Source organism: Marmota flaviventris, chromosome 10 (genome assembly GCF_047511675.1).
Source record: "Marmota flaviventris isolate mMarFla1 chromosome 10, mMarFla1.hap1, whole genome shotgun sequence".
Classification (NCBI taxonomy): domain Eukaryota; kingdom Metazoa; phylum Chordata; class Mammalia; order Rodentia; family Sciuridae; genus Marmota; species Marmota flaviventris.
Window position 1 is genome coordinate 23,274,570 of NC_092507.1, and position 18,659 is coordinate 23,293,228.

General features: G+C 56.1%; 1 protein-coding gene across 2 annotated transcripts in view; it reads right to left on the reverse strand.

Moving 5' to 3' along the window:
* Positions 1–18,659, reverse strand: part of Col16a1 (collagen type XVI alpha 1 chain) — a 47,977-nt gene that overhangs the window by 14,882 nt on the left and 14,436 nt on the right. Inside the window, exons 27-51 of one of the 2 annotated variants that reach the window (XM_071617584.1) lie at positions 18,327–18,362; positions 16,418–16,453; positions 16,224–16,268; positions 15,781–15,912; positions 15,010–15,045; positions 14,700–14,807; positions 14,292–14,414; positions 14,132–14,185; positions 13,888–13,929; positions 13,492–13,527; positions 13,345–13,398; positions 13,114–13,182; positions 11,012–11,065; positions 10,899–10,925; positions 10,156–10,215; positions 9,921–9,968; positions 9,729–9,782; positions 6,678–6,731; positions 6,422–6,454; positions 3,994–4,110; positions 3,870–3,911; positions 3,696–3,782; positions 2,996–3,040; positions 2,166–2,210; positions 455–508 (exon numbers count right to left, since the gene is read on the reverse strand). In XM_071617584.1, the coding sequence (XP_071473685.1) occupies positions 455–508; positions 2,166–2,210; positions 2,996–3,040; positions 3,696–3,782; positions 3,870–3,911; positions 3,994–4,110; positions 6,422–6,454; positions 6,678–6,731; positions 9,729–9,782; positions 9,921–9,968; positions 10,156–10,215; positions 10,899–10,925; positions 11,012–11,065; positions 13,114–13,182; positions 13,345–13,398; positions 13,492–13,527; positions 13,888–13,929; positions 14,132–14,185; positions 14,292–14,414; positions 14,700–14,807; positions 15,010–15,045; positions 15,781–15,912; positions 16,224–16,268; positions 16,418–16,453; positions 18,327–18,362 (1,491 nt within the window). The remainder of the gene's footprint in view (positions 1–454; positions 509–2,165; positions 2,211–2,995; positions 3,041–3,695; positions 3,783–3,869; positions 3,912–3,993; positions 4,111–6,421; positions 6,455–6,677; positions 6,732–9,728; positions 9,783–9,920; positions 9,969–10,155; positions 10,216–10,898; positions 10,926–11,011; positions 11,066–13,113; positions 13,183–13,344; positions 13,399–13,491; positions 13,528–13,887; positions 13,930–14,131; positions 14,186–14,291; positions 14,415–14,699; positions 14,808–15,009; positions 15,046–15,780; positions 15,913–16,223; positions 16,269–16,417; positions 16,454–18,326; positions 18,363–18,659) is intronic. The other variant, XM_071617585.1, reaches the window with a different exon arrangement.

Genomic DNA, 18,659 nt, shown 5'->3' on the forward strand with positions numbered 1-18,659 from the left:
GGGAACAAAAAGGTGACCTAAGCCAGAATATCCAGAGCTGCCAACTAGCAGGTGATACCCAGCCGGGACCACCTCAGGCCTTTTCCCAAGCCCCAGGTTCTTTTGGACATGACCATCACCACCGACCCGGCCACGGCAAGCCCAGGCTGAACTGAACCCTGGGAGCTGAGCCAGAGAAGGCCCAGACAGGCCAAGGGGAGAAGAGCCCCCAGGGAGGTGGAGAGGGCAGGACGGAGCCGTGCACCTCACCGGGAGTCAGGCACATGGAGGTCAGGGCACCCGGCAAGAGGGGCAGAGCCCCATGACACCCAGATCCTCTGACCCCAAGAGTGCCAAGACCCCATGCTGAATGCCTCAGGGCTTCACCACCCAGTTTCTGCTCAGCGGCCATTCCTCAGGGCTCGACCTCTCTCCCAGGGCTCCTGTCCCCCCAGCTCATGCCATCTCTTCTTACCGGTTCACCTTTGTCTCCTGTCAAGCCCCTGAGACCTCGTTCTCCTTGAAGACCCTTGGAGAGAAAGTTCATGAGAACCTGCCGAGGAGGGCAGTCCCCGCCCAGCCCCTGATGGCCCCTGCCCTGCAGCCTCTGATCACAATCTCGGCAAAGGTGGACGTCGCTAATGGCACTCAGGATCTGTGCTCCAGAAGGCTGACTCTCAACCCCTACCTATGGGTGCCCATAGGAGCATGCCCTCAAGACAGCTGGCTCTGGAGAATCGCCCCTGAAGTGCGTGACTCTCAGATGGCACCTCTCACCTGAGTGTCACATGGGTGTCACCGATGTGTCCTACCATGGGAGCTAGCTGGGGTACACATTTAAAAGGATGACAAATCAGATATAATCTCCTTCTGAGGGGCAGCTGTCAGGAGAGGTGCACCTAGAGTGACTTCCCCATGAAGTGCATCGTGACAGACCACTTACCTGTCCCTGTCCCCATCAAGCCCTAGATCACCTCCTTTTAGGGACGCAGGGAAGAGGCACAGAGGGCTCCCTCCAGAGTGACCCCTGTCACTCAGTAACGTGTAAGGGGATGTCACTTTCGATCAGAGCCAGAGCCCCAGCCCTCACTCCTCACCCTGGCCTTGGTAGGTCGGCCACGACATTAAGTGCACCTTTGCTGTCCCTTCTCCCTCGTGCCCTCCAGAAACGGCGCCCAAACTTTTTCACAACACAAGACAGATGGCTAGACAGACAGATGGCCCCTTCACCCAAGCAAGCAGAAACAGACAAGGCCCGGCCAGAGATGAGGACGTGGGGACAGATGGAACTGCAACAAGGAGGGGCCCTGCTCCCGAGCCTCCGTCACCAGGCCTGGGAGGAGAGGAGCCAGGCCCCAGGAACACGAATCTGACAAACAGGAGGTTAGCTTCCGTGACCCCGGAAGGAGCAACAGCGAGGATGGGGGTGACTTAAACACACCTGTGACGATGATGAAGGCAGAGCAATTAACGACACCTGGCAGAAGGAGCGGACCAGGGCACCTGGCAAGAGGGGCAGAGCCCCATGACACCCAGAAACCTAACTGGCTGGTGTCACATGCCCAGCCTTCGAGCAAACTGGGGCTGGAGCCAAGGAAGAGGAGGAGGAGGAAGCTGAGGGTTTCCTCCAGCAGGAGCGAAGGGTGCAGGCAGGGCTGCCTTGAGTCCCCGGGGGGCCGCTGGACAGCCCTGCCAAGCAGCAGGGCAGCAAACCTGTGCCAGCCTGCAATGTGAAGCCCTAAAGCTTTGGCATCTCTGCCGGGCTCAGAGCCAGTGCCTGGCAGGGCCCCAAGAACTACTTTCAGCAAATCTTCAGTCCACACGGCAGGTGGTGAGAGGCAGGAGGCAGGAGTGAGAAGGGCGGAATAAAGGGGCTCCTGGGGGCACCAGCTTCAAATAAGAAGGTGGAAGAGGACGGAGGGGGAGGGACGCAGCGTGGCAAGAGAAGGAGGAAAGGAAAACAGAAAGAAGTGAAAGTGAGAAGATGAGAAGCAAGCAGGAGGAGAAGGGAGAGTGGGAAGAAGTCAGCGACCGGGAGGACGTCCAACTGCTGGGACCTCAGGGAACCTGTGTCGTTAGCTACCGTGCCTGCATGGGACAACGAACACGGAGGTGAGGGCACACAAGCAGAAGCCACAGAGACCTGGCTGGTGGGGAGGGGAGCGGGAGCAGCACTAGGTTCTTACAGGCAATCCGGGGGAGCCAACAGCACCAGGAAAGCCTGGGGGGCCCTGGTGGGAGAAACAGCAGGTCACATCTCACAAGCACAGTCACCCTGGAACTGGGGGGCCATGGGGGGAGGAGGTCCAGGGGGTGCTCTGAAGGCAGCTGAAGAAGAGACTCTTTGACCTCCGCGGCCCAAAAGGCAGTTGCTCCTCCTCGTGGCCCCAGAAAGGATGGCCCCTTCATTGGCAGAGACGCAAAACAGCCCCAGAGTCCGTAAATCCTTCCCCAGTTTTCCAGAGTTTCCTGAATGCCCTGGCTGCAGTGGAAGCCCATTCCTTTGGTCTTGCCCAGCCTGCCTGCCACCTGCCCTCCGCCGGCCCACCCTCCGGTGGGTAGATCCCACCAGCTCTTTTTCTCCAAAGAACACAGTGCCGGGCCTTCCCAGATTTCTAATCATTTCTCTTTTCCAGCCTTGTCAATACCACGAAAGACACTGGGTGGGTGCCCCAGGGCTGGGCTTTATAGACCTGTCCTAGACATGGCCCCGTAGAGCAACCCAGGGTAGCTCTGTCTCAGCCCCACAAGGGCACAGAGAGATCTGGCCAGAAGGACACAGAGCTCCCTGGGTGCAGAGGTGAAGACGTGCCCAAGGACAGAGCTGGGCAGTTCCAGGGGACTTGACGGTGGAGAGCATGGTCCCCAGAGCTGCTCTCGGGAGAGAAAGGCAAGGACGGTGGGTGTCCCCTCTTTGTGCCCTGCTGGGCTTCTTGGACAAGGCAACAGAATGACGTCTGAGCGTTAGGACCCCTTGCAGAGCTTCTCAAGCAGCCAGGGCACCACAGATACTTACAATTGGGCCTGGAGGACCCGGGGAGCCCCTCATGCCTGGCGGACCCTATAAAGGAAGCCAAGGGAAACAGATGAAGAGGATGGGGCCTCACAGAGCCCCAGGTCACAGCAGCCTTCCTCCTAGCTTGCCACAGCTGGAGGCAACAGAGGGCCGATGTCAAAACAGGACAATTCAGCTGACATAAAATGGCTTTCATTTGGTTCATTCAGTCACCCAACAAACATTTATTGAGCAGTTATTATGTATTGGGCACTGGTCCAGGAGCTGGGAACACAGCCATAAACAAAACACAAAAATCCCTGCCTCACAGCACTTATATCCTAGAGGCAAGGTGGACAGTAACACACAGAACAGGGCTGGCACATGGTTGGTGCTCAGGCGCTATCCGTAAAATATTCCTGAATGAGGTAAATAAAAGCAAGGCGTGGCAGAGGATGGTGAGGATGGTACAGGCGAGGTGCCGGGGGTGCTGCGGTTGTGTGGAGCTTCCATTTTAAAGAGGGTGGTTAGGAAAGTCTACTGAGGGGACATGGGACCTGACTGCTGAAGAAGGGTGGGCAGAGGAAGCAGCAAGGAGCCAGGGTGCCAGGGGAGCAGGGGGCACTCCGGGCCACAGAGGCCTTGAAGGCCCCCGGGGAGCTCTCCAGGGAAACCGGAGCTCCCACCCCTGCCCAGAGGAGGGCCTGCTCCCTGGCCTTACCTCTTCTCCCCTCTGGCCTGGCAGTCCCGGAGGACCAGGGAGGCCAGGGCTGCCCACACAGCCATTATCGCCCTCGATGCTGTCTCCCTGGAGGTGGGACGGAGGTGGCAGAGTGAGCAGCAGATCCTCTCCTCATGGGGCCCGAGGAAGGAGGAGAAGCGAGAGCTCACTCACCCTCGCCTCCTCAGCTCTCGGGCGCTCCCGCTCTGAGAAGCACTGCAGAGGACAGGGAGGCGGTCAGCTGGGGCAGCTGGGAGACCCCCGAGCCGCACACGGGCTGCCCCAGCCCACGCCCTACCCGAGCGCAGTTGTCCAGGCCTGGCACACCCGGGATGCCCTGGTCTCCCTTCTCTCCTTTCTCCAGGAGGGATGCTGGGTGGGCCGTCGGGCCCTGGACACAGTCCCCGCAGATGCTCTGAAGACAAAATGGGGAGGGCGGAGGGGCCTGGGTCAGAGCCGGCCAGGGTGGGCCAGATGGGGAACTCCGCTCAGAACCCAGGGCGGGGCACCCTGCCCAGGAGCTCTCTGCCCACACTCTCTCCCTCCCCAGCCACGTCCCTGCGGCAGCTTTGCTCCATCCTCAGGGGACCCAATCCCAACAATTGGCTTTGAGTTTCCTCCAGGAAGCAGCTCTGGTGGGCCAAGCCACAGCACTTTGCAGACAGGCGTGTGGGAGGAGGCGCAGGGGCCCACAGAGGGACCATCTGTCCCGGCTGTTCGTGCAACCTGCACCCACCGTGAGGACAAGCCACGAGAATCTAGGCTGGAAAGACTGGCTCCAACAGCCAGTTCCCCTGCCTGAGGGAGCCAGGGAAGCGGTGCAGGAGCAGCAGAGCTCTCGGCCTCCCCTCTGGGGAGGGCCTGCCCTCCGCTGCTCAGAGAGACCAACTGTCAGAGGCTCCCCAGGTCACTGGGCCTCTACAGGCTTCCTGAAGGAAGAGCTTCCTCCTACCCTAGGCGTTTCCTTCACAGACCTCTCTGACCCTCCCTTCCATCCACTAAAACCCACCTGTAAAACCGGCCTGCAGTTTCAAAGGACTTGGGGATCTGGAGCCTCTCTCTGGCCTGGCATGGCGTCGGGGACCCCAGGCAGGAGCCCCCATCTCACCTTCACTGTTCACTGCATTGCCCAAGGATAATGCTGTCATTTACTCAGCTACGAGGCCGGCCCTCCTAATAGGCCTTAGAGCGTTATCACAGTTAATCCTCAGGGCGCAGCCAGGCGGGGAATCTCCTGAGCATTGTGGAGCTGAGGGAGCCTCTCTTTTGAGAAAGAGGAGATGCACTTCTTCTAGGTAAGTGGGAGCCTGGATTGGCCCCGTCTGTCTGCAGCCAAGTCTATGCTTCTTCTGGGTTGTGGACACAGCCATGGCCAGGGCTCCTGGAGGCACCCAGGCTGCCACCTGACCTCTTCTATGGGCTATGTTCAGATCCTGTTTGGGGTCTTCGCTGAGCATTTGATTACGAAGCCCACAAGTGAGATGCTATGAGAAGCAATGTCAGATCCTGGGTTTGGCCTGATTTCTGCTCAGGAGCAGGATTAACAGAACCCAGGGTTGACAGAAGCTTAGGAAATGGACTGAGGGTGCAGCTCAGTGGTAGAGCATGCTTGCCTAGTATGTGCAAGGCTCTGAGTTCAATACCCAGCACTGCAAAAGAAGAAGAAGAAGAAGAAGAAGAAGAGGAGGAGGAGGAGGAGGAGGAGGAGGAGGAGGAGGAGGAGGAGGAGGCCGCTGCTGCTGCCTAGAGAGAGGAGCAGGGGCCTTAGTGGCACAAATGTACTATGATCCAACATGTGGCGGCTGCCAGGTCAGCCAACCTCCTCTTCCAGTTTCTTCCAGAAACATCTGAATTCAGAACAGGAATGGACCTTCCCTCCACTGCTCCTCAGAGGCTCCCCAGGTCTCTGGACCTCAACAGTCCTCCTAGAGACAGTCCCCATACTCCGCCCTGACCAAGGCCCACCCAGGAGTGGGATGTCCAGGACACTGACTAGCTAGCCAGTACCAGGAGAGGGTGGCCAGGATGGGAGCTTGGGGGAGACCCTGGAGGCCAAGGCACAGTCAGGGTCCAAAGCTGCTGGGCTAGAGGAGGAAGTCCAGGTACCAGAAGGCAGCCTTTAGCAATGACTGTGCTCTAAGATCTCGAGGAAACTGCGCAAGGCAGGGCTGGGGGAGCCTGAGTTACTATGGTCTGGGTTTTACAGCTATTCAGAGGCCTGACACGGCCGACTCTCCTCCCAAGCACCATGTCCCCTTTCTTATTGCTAGAATTGTTCCCCAAATCCCTCTCCTCCCTGAAATACCCAGTCTGGCCCACCCAGAGTCTTCGGAGAACCTGACCTTCATAGCCTCCCACCACTGCACTGTGCCTTGTGCTGGAAGCTGCCGGGCCCTGCCCTGGTGTGACCTGAGTGCTACAGGAGCTCATTGCCAGCTGCTGCAAGCAGACTTCAGGGTTGGATTCTGCCACCAGCATCCACCATGTGGGGACCTTCACAGGATTCCTTTGAGCACTCATTCAACAAATGTTGCCTGGGGGTCTGTTATAAGCCAGGCACCAGCCAGGCCCTCTTAAGACAGATGCTTGGAATGCAATCCCTAGAACAGGGAACCAGCAAACTAAATCTGTGCTCTCCATGAGGTGCACACAGCTGAGGGTTTACTATGAGAATTCCCTTGGGAGACAACCCTGCCACCCCCCACCCACCCCCCGTGGCCTCTTACCTTAAGAAGGTGCTTCTCAATGGGTAAGGAGCCCTGCAAGAGACAGATGTGTGGGTTCTAGCAGGTGGGAGAAAGGGGAAGGAGACTTATGGGATCAGGTGCAGTCTCAGGATGTATCATGCCATCTGGGCCTCTCCCAGCCTTGGAAGGGGGAGAAAACAGGGACCCTCACAGCTGCCGAAGGGGTGGGCGTGGCAAGCTCAGGCCTGGGAAGGGCAGGGAGGGTGATGGACGGTGAGTCCTGGCTGGTACCCACCAGTTCTGCAGTGAGCCCAGGCTGTCCTGGCAAGCCGTTGTTTCCAGGCACTCCCTGCGCAAGAAGACACAGACACAGTGAGCAGGCGCCTCCCTGGCCCTCTCCCTGCTCCCTGTCTTCAGCCCTTTCCCTCATCCTGCAGAACTGAGAGCCCCAGCCAGCACAGCACAAGTCTGCCTCTATTCTTAGCTCAAAAGTTTCCAGACAGCTCAGAAAGAGGAGCCAAGGAGGCTCAGAGGAGTGACCACCGAAACCAGCCCCGCTGGAAGTGTCTTCCCTGTGCAGCAGGGGAAGGTCAGCCATTGGTCAGCGGGTCTCCCCTAGAGGAACTGCTGTTTCTTTCTGTACTAGCTTCTTGGTATTTTCTCATTGAACCACAGCTATCTTGGTGAACTCGGTGTTTTACCTCATCTTAGAAACAAAAGAAAGACCTCAGAGAAAGAGTGTAAAAGATCACAACTCAAGATAACCACGGAGCTGAGATTCAGAGTGAGGACCACCGGCTTCTGACCCTCTTTCCCACTATTCCACGTCATCCCTCAAAAGACATCTCCAGAATACGGGATGCTGGCCAATCAGTCCCGTCTAGGAGCAAACCTGGCTACACCTATAACTTGGGCAGGCTATTTGGGGAGGGGGGGGAATACTTCCAAGCTGCAGTTTCCTTATCTGCAAAACAGTGATAATTTACAGCAAGGCTTCAAGGAGATAGTGGCTATGAGGGGCTTGGTACAGAGCCTGGGACGCACCCGGACACTCTTGTTAAGTGAGCACCAGGCAGCGCTCAGCTCCCCTTGCAGACTGGCAGTTCACATTTGCATATTAAATCCTCTACAGAGGCAGGGAGTATACTCCATTTTGAATCCCCAGCGCCCAACATGGAGGAGTGCGCATTAAATATGTGTTGAGTGAACGCACCGCCGCTCAGCCTGCTCCTCCCTGTGCAGGATTTCCTTGGCCCACTCTGAGATCTGGCCTCCCTTCAAGTCCCAGCTTCCAGCAAGGAACACATCTCCTCCTCCAGAGCAGCCCTCCCTATCCAGGGCAGGCTCTCCCAGGCCTGGGTCAGCCCTGAGTCAGCCTCCACCCAGCCCCCTCTGTCGCCCAGAGCGATCAGGATTTAGAACCCTGCCGGGCACAGGGCAAGTGCCTTGAATGTGATGACGACGGTGATTCACCCCCTGCTCCATTCTCTGCGGCTGGCCTGTTAGTCCCAGCCTGAGACTTTGTGATTCTTTTCCTGCCCTCCCAGAACTCAATGTCCCTGTGTTGTTCCACTGTAGAAGAGAGTAGTGCAGCCCAAGTTTAAGTCTAGGCTCAACTGCCTACTAGCTATACAGCCTTGGGCACATTTCCTACCCTCTGTGCCTCAGTTTCCCCATCTATGAAATGGATCGGGATGAAATGCAGTAATTAGGCACCAGGACTATGCAGTCTTGGGCTGGTAAGGACTATGCATCTCTGAGCCTCTCTCTGAACCCAAAGGGAGGAGCTGCTCGGCCCTCCTGCACTCTGCCTGGCCCACTTGCCAGCAGCAGCCTGGGCTTGGTCTCAGTCACTGGCACCACAGGAGGACGCTGGTGCCTGGGACCACTCAGCATTCGGGCTTTCCCACCGCCCCCCTCCAGCACAGCTCAGCAGGATTCATAGCACATCAGCCCTCCCTTGTTACTGGGTCATCAAGAAATGATTCTCAGCCTCCCCAAGCAATTGCAAGCCCCCCTGCAGACAAATTACTACTTCCTGGCACTGTACAGGAAGCTTGGACACTTTCAGCAACTGTGGGGCTGCCAGACACATGGCGTGACTCTAGCTCCTGGTTGCACTGTCCTGAGACGCAGTGGGCGGGAACAGAAAGTGCTTTGCAGGGGGAAGCCCCAGTCCAGGTTGCCAATTCTTGGGCATGTGACCTTGGATACTATATTGCAACTCTCAGATCAGCTTGTCCAGCTGGGATGACTCCACCTGCCTCTTGGGGCTGATGTGAGGCTCAAATGAATGAAAAAAAAAATGGATGTAAAACAATAAAAGCAGCCATCGGGACAGTTATGATAGCTGATGTTCTCAAATGTTTACTCTGTGCCAGGAACAGTGTATACTTCACATGGATTCTCTTTTTTAATACCCACAAAAAGCCCTATCAGGTGGGTGTTGTAATCATCCCCAGATGAAGGTATTGAGTCAGAGAGAGGTTAAGTAACTTGTCCAGCGTCACACAGCTAGGACATGGCAGAGCTGGGATTCCAACTCAGGATGCCTGGCTCCAAAATGCAAACTCTAATCAAAATGCCGCACAGGTCTCAACTCCCCGCTCCCTATCTCTGGCTTCCTTGCTGTTCCTCAAACCCATCAGGCACCTTCCCACCTCTGGGCCTTTGCACTGATTGCTTTCCCTGCCAGAAACAGTTTCCCCAGTGGGCTCATTTTGCATTTCCTAAGTATTGATTCAAATGTCCACTTCTTTTCACAAACATCTTTCCTGCCCTCTTTCTATTTCCTATCCTCACCCTGCTTTATTTTTCTCCTTGGCACACACCACTTGCTACAAAACACTATATTCTATTTCTTTATCCTGCTTATTGACTGTCTCTTCTATTAGGATGCGAGCTCCGAGAGGGCAGAGGGTTTCATTTTTGTTTGCCGCTGTCTCCTAGCACCTAAAACAGTGCCTGGAAAATAGAAGATGTGCAAAATGTGTGTTGCATGAGTGAATGGATGTCAAACTCTGCTCCAAAATGGAGAGCTCTGTACCAGGGTATAGGGCTTTGACTTGACCCAGATTCTGAGAGTTGACCAAGGTCTGAGCTTGGTACCCATTGGTGAGATGCCTGGGCATTCCTTTAAAAAGGGCTGAGTGTGCGCACGGCCTGGCCTGAGGCATCCATGTGTCCTCCATGTCACCCTGGCAGGCAGGAACAAATGACCAGCAAGACATGACTGGCATATGTGGCTAGTGTAGGGGATCAGTGTCCTCAGGGTCCAGCATGGAGTGGCCACCAAGAGTGCAAGAGCCTGGCTCCCCCAAACTCCTCATTCTCTTCTCCCCCTTACCTGCAGCCCGGGCATTCCTGGGGGGCCTGGAGGTCCAGGGACACCTGGGGGACCCTGAGGGAGAGATGGTAGAATCAGAGCCAGAAGAGAGAGCTCACCCCATTGCTGGGGGCAGCAGTGTCCAGTCCAGGTGGGCAAGCCGCGGGGCGCTGGCGGACAAGAGGAGAGACAGAGGAGACAAGCGACACACACCTGCGGGCCCGGCTGCCAGGAGCTGCCCATCCAAAGTCCCGGAGCACCCTGGGTGGGAGTGGGAGTCGCAAAAGAAGGGGAGAGGTTACAGGCAACGTCTACACCAAGCGCAGGGCTGCGAGGGGAGGCGGCTGGCTGGGGCGCAAAGCCCTGCGGGGCCCTTGCACACTGGGCACCAGGCGAGGCTGGAGGCCAGGCCTCTCCCCCGGCGGGGAAGGCTCTCAGCACCACTTACCGGCATGCCAGAGAAGATGGGGTCTCCTCGAGGGGGGCAAGAGCACTCCCCTGGCTCACCCTGGAAAGACAAGAGCCTTGGTTAGAGGCGGCAAGGATGGAGGGCTCTCTGGAAACGGACATCTGTGAGTTAGCCTGGACTCTAGAGATGGAGAGGCCAGGGCTTAAATTCAGAATTACCCTCGGGCAACCTGTGGAGCTCAGTCTCCTCATCTGTAGAATGGGGATAACGATTCGGACTTTAGAGGCTCTCATGAGGCTGGATTAATGTGTATAGCAGTCCTGCCACCTGGCAGGTATTCAGCAAGTGACGGGCGGCTGCTGCTGTTACTGCTGTCACCTAGTCGCATCACTGTAGCTACACAGCTATTCTCACCGCAGCTCCTCCAGCTGCAGTCCTGCTTCTAGACCCTTCTGTCTGGACCCTCACCTCTCTGCCTTCTCACTTCTAGTCCTTCCAATTTACTTCCTGCCGTATCCTCTGACTCAGACCCTATTTGCAACTGCAGCTCCTTCTTAAGAGGGCCTTGGAGTTCTCTGGCCTCCTGGGATCCTGGTTAAGTCCTGGGCAAATATGTAGAGTGGGAAGTACCTGGGGCTTCTGGACAGCAAGGAGTCCAGGGTGTCTCCTCAGCTCCTGTCCTCCGGTCTGGGGACACTACCATGTGCACAGGTTCCCCTGGTGTGGGGCTGTAGGGGCTGCTATTTCCCCCAGAGCAGTGGCCACAGGTCCTTGGAACTTACCTTCTCTCCTCGAGATCCCTTTTCACCCTGCAGAGAAGGAGCAGGCAGTGAGGAAGCAGGGGCGCAGAGGCAGGGCCAGCCGGGGCTTCCTGCTGCCCGCGGCCCACACTCACCGGCGTTCCTCTGGCCCCCGGAAGTCCAGTCTGTCCTTGCTGCCCATCAAGGCCCTGGAGGGAGAGAGCTCAGAGTGAGTGGGTGAGATCGGACAGTGGCCAGCCATCCAGCCGCCTCAGAGAAGGGCAATGGCGACAAAGAGAAGCAGCCGGTCTTGCTGGAGGAGACTGAGGCCAGGAGCAAAAGAGAAGGGAAGGAGAAGAAGGCTGGCAGGTGGCACTGCTCCCTTCCACAGGTGAGGAATCGAGGCTTGGAGAAATTTCACTGTCAATCCGACAGCACAACAGCACCCAGGCTGTGGGGCCCCAAGTCCCTGCTCCCCATTTCTCACTTGAGTGCATGGTACACGTCTCCCTGTCGTGAAAGTCACCTCAGTTGACTGAGCTGGGAGAAGAGAATTTCAGCCCCTATTCTTATTACCAAGGAACTGGAGACTCTGAGATGTTGTCACTTGCCTAAGGTCACACAGCTAGTGAGTGTGGGATGGGGCTGCCTTCCTAGGGGACCCTCGATAGTCACACCTGGGACTCAAAGCTCCCCCAGGACCAGGACCCATCTCTGCCTTCACCTTGTGGCTCCCTGGGACTGGGAGGATCCCTGACTGCCCAGCTCTGCTGAGCATCACAGACTGGCCATGTGCCCCTGGGCAAGTCCCCACCCCCTCTGGGCTTCGGTGCCCCCTCAGGAGGAATCCATCAGTGATTCCCAAACTGGAACAAGAATTTCTCTAGGGATCCACAAAGATAGAAAAGGATATGGTTCACTGGGCTATTTTCAACATCACCAAAAGCTCAAGAAAAATTATACATTTGCCCACGGCCCAGCATGGCCCGAGCCAGCTGAAAGGTAGCATTTCTTTGATTTAGGCTAAAATTATATCATCTTGTAAAGTTCTAGTGGGTTCATGTGGAGTGGAAGCTGACTATTAGACAGGTCTTTGATGACTAAAATGAGAAAATGCACTTATTATGACTTAATCTATGTAATTTGTTCAATGGAAATGTCTTTATGACCGCGAATCGTTTTCTTGGGCAGTGCAGCACGGGTCCGACCATTCTCCCAGGGAGTACTGGTATAGACGGTCTCTAGCGGCTCCAAGGTTGGAAGTAGGGTCAGGCTTCAAGTTCTTGGCTTTGCCCCTTACTCTCTGGCCTTCCTTATCTAGGGAACAGGGACAATAACAGTTCCCTTCAAGGGCTGTTGGGAGAAGAAGTGAGGCTGTGTGTTCAGAGCTTAGCCCCGGGCCTTAGCACAGCTACTGCTCACAACACAGTGGTGGGCACGTTCTCTCCTCGGCAGAAACTAGAAAAGTTGATCTCAAAGTGGAAGAGAGTAAGCTGGGCATGGTGACGCATGCCTCTAATCCCAGCAGCTCGGGAGGCTGAGGCAGGAGGATCGTGAGTTCAAAGCCAGCCTCAGCTAAACCTAGGTGCTCAGTGGGACCCTGTTTCTAAATAAAATACAAAATAGGGCTGGGGATGTGGTTCAGTGGTCAAGTGCCCCTGAGTTCAATCCCCAGCAATCTCCATGCTCCCCCAAAAAAGTTGAAGAGAGTAGAAAGGTGATTTCTAGAGGTCGAGGGGGAAGGACGGAGTGAGGCTGAATAACAGGTACCGAGACACAGGTAGACAGGAGGAACCATTTCTAGAGCTCCATAGCACAGTAGGTGACTACAGTTTACAATAACCTATTAAACATTTGAGAAGAAGCAGAAGAAGAGCTGAAGGCACTGAACCCAAAGGAATGATATGAGATGGAAATGCCAAGTACCTGATCTGATCGTTACACATTGTATACATGTATTGAAATTATCACGCCGCACCCCATAAATAAGTGCAATCACTACACGTGAATTAAAAGGAAAAAAATTAATAAAAATATTTCTAAAAAACAACAGAGGACAGTAAAAAGATTGTGGCGATCGTTTTTGTTACAACGCAAGAGCTCTCCCCCAGAGCACCTTCCTTCCCTGAGGCTGAGGGACGCTCCCCTCTCCTGCTCAAGCTGTGGGACAGGCAGGGTCAGCTCCGTGCCCTCCTCCCAGCAGCAGTGTCTTGGTTCCAGCAATATCCCCAGCATAGAGCACAGAGGGGACTCTTACCGGAAGTCCAGAAACACTGGCACCAGGGGGTCCCATGGGTCCGGTGGCTCCTTTCAGCCCTGGAGATCCCTGGGGAAGAGAGGACACAAAGACTGCAGGGACAGGCTTAGAGCTGCATAATCCAGCAGCTGTGATACATCAGACTGGGTCTTGGACCATCCTCCGATTGGCATCACTCAGCCCCCGCCCCTGTGTCCCTTGGGTCCAACGTCCACAGAGGCAGAGGCTCACCTGGTTACCCTTTTCTCCAGCGGGGCCAGGTGGTCCTCGAGGTCCCGGAAATCCCTGTAGATGGAAACACAGTTATTTCTTATCCCAGACTGTCCCTTCCTCTGCTGGTCTCCATCAGGGTCTCCGTCAGGCCCAAGGCAGACATACCTGCATGCCAGGCACACCCTGGGCTCCAGGCTCTCCCTGTAAGTTAGAAAGGGCAGGCTGAGACGTGGCAGCCCAGCCAACCTGCCCCGCTGGCCCCATCCCATTGGCAGACCTGGCCATGGTGGGGGTATCTACTGGCTCAATGTCAGGAGAGCTCCCCAAGGAGACCCCCGAGGGTCAGAGACATGGGGGTTAAAGCCATGACCCCGAGAGCAACAGCAGGCCAGGGCTGCTGTCCCACCCCTGGTTCCAGAGGTGGGCCCTTGAGTGTCTGGGGGAGGCAGAGCTCTGTGCTTTGGGGAGAGGGAGGGAGTGGGCTACTGACAGGAGGTAGAGAGAGGTAGGTACGGGCAGGAGAGGGAAGCGGGGAGGGTACAGGTAAGGCTGGAGACTCACCGGGGGCCCCTGGGCTCCCATTCCTGGAGGACCTGGCTCCCCCTGAAGAGGCAGAAGTGCATCCTTGGCTCAAGATTCGTAACTCACCCTTCACCCTCTTCCCAGCCTCTTCTCCTTTACCTCCTTAGCCTTCATCTTCTCCCCACTCTACACCTGTCCCCGTTCCCTCTCTAAGCCCTCAGCCCCCCCAATTCCCCTACTCTGGTTCACACAGCTGCAGTCCAGGCCCCAGACTCACACATACCTGTATGCCCTTCAGTCCTGGGGGTCCTTGAACTCCTGGTAGACCAGGCTGGCCCTAAAAGACAAGGGGCCTGTGGAATCACCCCGGGAAAGGGGGGGCAGGAGGAAGAGAAGGCAAAGCCCAGGAGGGAAGGACCAGAGGGCAGGCAGCTGGAGCTCACCGGTTTGCCAGGCTGGCCCACACCTTCTGGGCCGGGCTCTCCTTTGGGGCCAGGCTTCCCAGGCAATCCAGCCATATTGGTCGGCAGCCCCTGCAGGCTGGGGCAGGCAGTGCAGCCATCACCCTGCTCAGAGATGGAGATGGGAGCCAGGGAGCCAGGACTAGCAACCAGGCCACAGGCACTTAAAGGGGTTCTCACACCCCTTTGAAAGTCCTACCTCTCTACTGCCCCCACATCAGCCTGGGAAATCAAAATGGGTCCCCAATGCTCCAAGCTAAAACGAGCTCCGGAGCCTCCACCCAGTGATCCTGGCCTCCTTCGAGGCTCATGCTTGCCCTGCAATTCCTCCTCACTCGCTTCCACCCGGTTTCTTTTTGCCCATGCAACAAACTGCGCCCCTTGACTGACCTTTTCTCCTTTTGGCCCTGCAGGTCCCCGAACCCCAGGCTCTCCTGACAGCCCTGGCTGTCCTGTGCTCCCTGGAGTTCCAGGGTCTCCGGGATTCCCAGCATCACCCTGTAAGAAGTGGGGCTCAAGGAGTGTGGGGTGGCCCAGTTGGGGGCAGGTTGCCCCCTTAGGACCTGCAGGCACTCACAGTCCCTCACTGGGGCTGGGGCTGGGGCTGGGAAGGGAGTACAGTGGGCGCAAGGCAGCCAGGAAAAGGAGGGCCTCCGAGAAGGGCTGGTCCCCCACCACATGCCCGCCCAGGTTCTCTCACCTTCTGCCCCTTCAGTCCACGCTCTCCGGCCTTGCCCTGAGGAGAGAGTGTTCCCAGCACCCATTCACCCACGCTGGACACACCTGAGCACCCAGCCCTGTTAGACCAGGGGATGTGACAGAAAGAAAAACACTCTCTGTTCTCAGCTAGTGGAAGAATCTTGTGTAGGTGACGAGGAGCCTTGAGCCACACTCCTTGCCTATGTGACATGGACAAATTACCTTACCTATGTGCCTCAGTTTCCCCATCTGTCAAATGGGGGGTGATAAACTAGTAGAGCTTCTGCCCATGGGGTTCTTGTGAGATGTGATGAGCTGATGTGCACGGAGCAGCACATGGCACATAGTGTCCCCTAGGCTGCCATTCAATGTTAGTGTTACTATTAAAGCAGTGACGAGAGTAATGCTCAGGGCCGTAAGTGTCGCTTCTGCTGTGCCTGTGCCTGCTGCTCACAGCTTCACACAAGGGCAGCTGACCACATTCTACGGGCAGAATCCAGAGGCACAGAGAACAGAACTGATGCACTCAAGCCAAAGATCCGGGAAAAGGCAGAGCTGGGATTAGAAGCCAGGTCTGTCTGGTTCAAGGGTGGTGCCCCTCCTGCCTGCCCTGCTGTGTCCCAGGCAGACACCTTCTGCTAAAGACAGAGGCGCCAACCCCTCCAGGTACTTCCAGTGCTCTACTCTGCCCAGGGAGTCAAGAGACGCCAGAGGGACTCCTCCACTCTCTCCAGCCCTACCCACAGCCACCTCCAGAGGCCCCCAGACTCACCTGCTTTCCTGGTAGGCCAAAGCCGGGAAGCCCAGGCTCCCCCTTCTCTCCAGTCGGGCCAGGCAAGTGCACCACACGGCCATCCCCCTCCTGAGGCCTGGACAGCGCCAGGCACGGCTCACAAGGCTCCCCCTGAAGAGCAAGGGTGCCGGGTTAGGGGTCCCTAGGCCCCGGGGCCCTAGGGCTCCACTTGGGGTCTGGGGCTATGAAATATAGCCAGAGCTGACATAGCTCCTCTGCTGGGCAGGGGGCATCTAGGAGAGACAGTGGGAACACAGGAGAGAAACCTGGGTGGGGACCAGGTCATCAGGGTCTTGACACCGGGCTAAGGAGTTGGATTTTACCCTGCAGGCAGTGAGGAGCCCACAGGGTGAACAGCAGAGCAAGATGAGTGTCCACCCTGGGGGGGTGCCCACCGCACACAGGGAATGCCCCCGACTCACCTTTGCTCCTTTGATACCTGCTGGTCCCACTGGTCCTGGTGGCCCCTACACAAGAAGGAGCCAATATGATGCCCAGCCTCACCCTGGGCCATGCAGAGGCACAGCCCAGGCCTATCAGGTTGCCAGGCAGTGGGCAGCACCCCGGCCTTGTCCTCCCCCCTGGCCCTGAGCTGCTGCCATCCAACCATCCTTACCGGACTGCCGGCTGGCCCTGCCTCCCCGAAATTACCCTGAGGGTCAAACAGAGAACAAATGGTCAAAGGCAGGAGGCAGCGGCAGAGGGCTATCCAGAGAGGAACTGCAGGAGCAGCCCCCTGGGATGTCTAGGTCACCCTCTTGTCTCCTGCCCGGAGAAGCAGAGGCCTGAAGAGGGAAAAAGGAGTTCCCCAAGTCCCCAAGGGAGCCTGTGGCAGCCACAGGCTAGCAACTATGTTTCTGCTTCCTGTCTCACTTCAGAGCCCAGCTCCACCCTTGCCTGGGATCCAGCACCCAGAGGGCATCAATTCATTTACCCAACAGCTGGTTATTGAATGCCTTTCTGTACTGGGCTCTGGCTGGGTGCTGGGTTTGTGCGCAGCACAGACAAAACACCTTGTGGAGCCTGCACACTTGGAACTTTTTAAACAATAATCAAAAACAGTGATGAATGCTATGAAGGGGACAACCAGGATGATGAGACAGAAAGATGGGAGCTCATTTTAGACAAGGCGGTCAGAGCAGGAACAACACATTATATTGCCAGAGAGATAAAAATAAGATCAGCTGGTAAAAAAAAAAAAAAAAAAAAAAAAAAAAAACCTAGGGGGAAGGTGAGGAGGAAAAATGTTCTAGATGTTTCTAATGGGAGCCACCAGTAGAGAATCTAACAGGTGGGAATGGTCTTGAGGTATTCCAGAATGGAAGGAGGGCCAGTATGGCTAAAGCACAGTAAAGCAGAGGAGGGAAAGACCAGACGAATTTGGAAGGGGAGGCAGGGTGGGGTCATCCAGGGTGAAGCCCAGTAGGACTGTGGCACAAAGTCAAGTCCCTGAAGAATTGTAAGCAGGGGAAAAAATGTGATCTGAGCTCCTTTTTACAAAGCCACATTAGCTACTGGATGATAAATGGACCGTTGAAGGGCTGCAGAGGCCCCAGGCAGGTCAGAGGAGCTGCCGCCATCCAGGTGAGAAATGACGGGGACCCAGACTGAGGTGGCTGCAGCGGAGGTAGAGAGAAGCAGGGGCATTGAGGGAGGAGCTGCCGGCAGAGCTGACAGGACCTGCTGGAGGGGATGGTGGGGAGGATGACAGAGGGAAAGGAGGAGTCAAAGATGACACCAGGTTTGGGATTTGGGGATATGAATACATGACATTTGCTGACATGGAAAAGACTAGAAGGAGAAGCAGGTGGCGGGGCGGGCGGGGAGGCGCACAGAAACTCTGAGAAATGCCAAGGGGTTTGCCCGTTCGAGTCGAGTCTGCACACGTAGCTCGGTATTTCTCACACTTGGGTGCTCGTACGCCCACAGAACCCCTCATTTGAGTAACACCCCATTAGAAGTTCAACGCTGTCATTTGTCTCCCACACAATCATGAATACAAACGTTAACACGGGCACTGAAATTGAGTGACCCGGCCGAGTAGTGAAGATTATAGACTCTGGAGCCAGACTTCCTGGGCTCAAATCCCAGTTCTACAAACACCCGTGTGGCTTTGGGTAGCTTCCTCTGCTTCCCTTTCCTCATCTTTAAAATGGGAATAACAAACAGGGCACCTTCCCCATAAGGTGCAGGGAGAATAAAAAGAAGTTAATGTATGTGCAAGACTTGGAACAGTACCCAACACATACTAAGCAGAAAAGAAATGCTAAATATTATTTTACTATAATATAGTCTTGAATGTGCTTAAGGGTTTTAGATTATCATCAAACACGACAGAATTCTCTTGGAGAACATGAAGGCTCTCAGAAATCAATTGTTTGTCTCTGGTCTGCAAAACACTGATGAGTGCATTTCACCGTGAATTTACAGCTTGATCTCTGCCCCTGTGCCCTGCCCAGGGCCACCCCTGCCCTGCCTCCCTGCCAAGAAGCCCTGGCACCCCTCGCATCAAGCCCAGGTCTCACCTTCTCTCCTTTCAGCCCTGGAGCCCCAGATTTCCCCTGAAAAACAACCAGGACAGAGTCACAGCACCTGCCTGTTCCCAAGACCCCAATGTCCCAGTGTCCAGCCAGAAAGAGGAAGGTCTGATGCCCACCCTGCAGGTAGCTGGACAGTTTCTTCTGCTACAAATGGCACCTCCAGGGGCTCAGAGGAAACCCCAGGGTAAATATCCCAGGGCAGCGCAGGGATGGAGGGAGGGATCAGGATACAGGCTTGGGACACCTGCCTCATGGCCCGCCTCCTGGTCCCTGCCCAAAGACTTAGGGCCTGAATAGCCAGGAAGGCCACCAGCATGG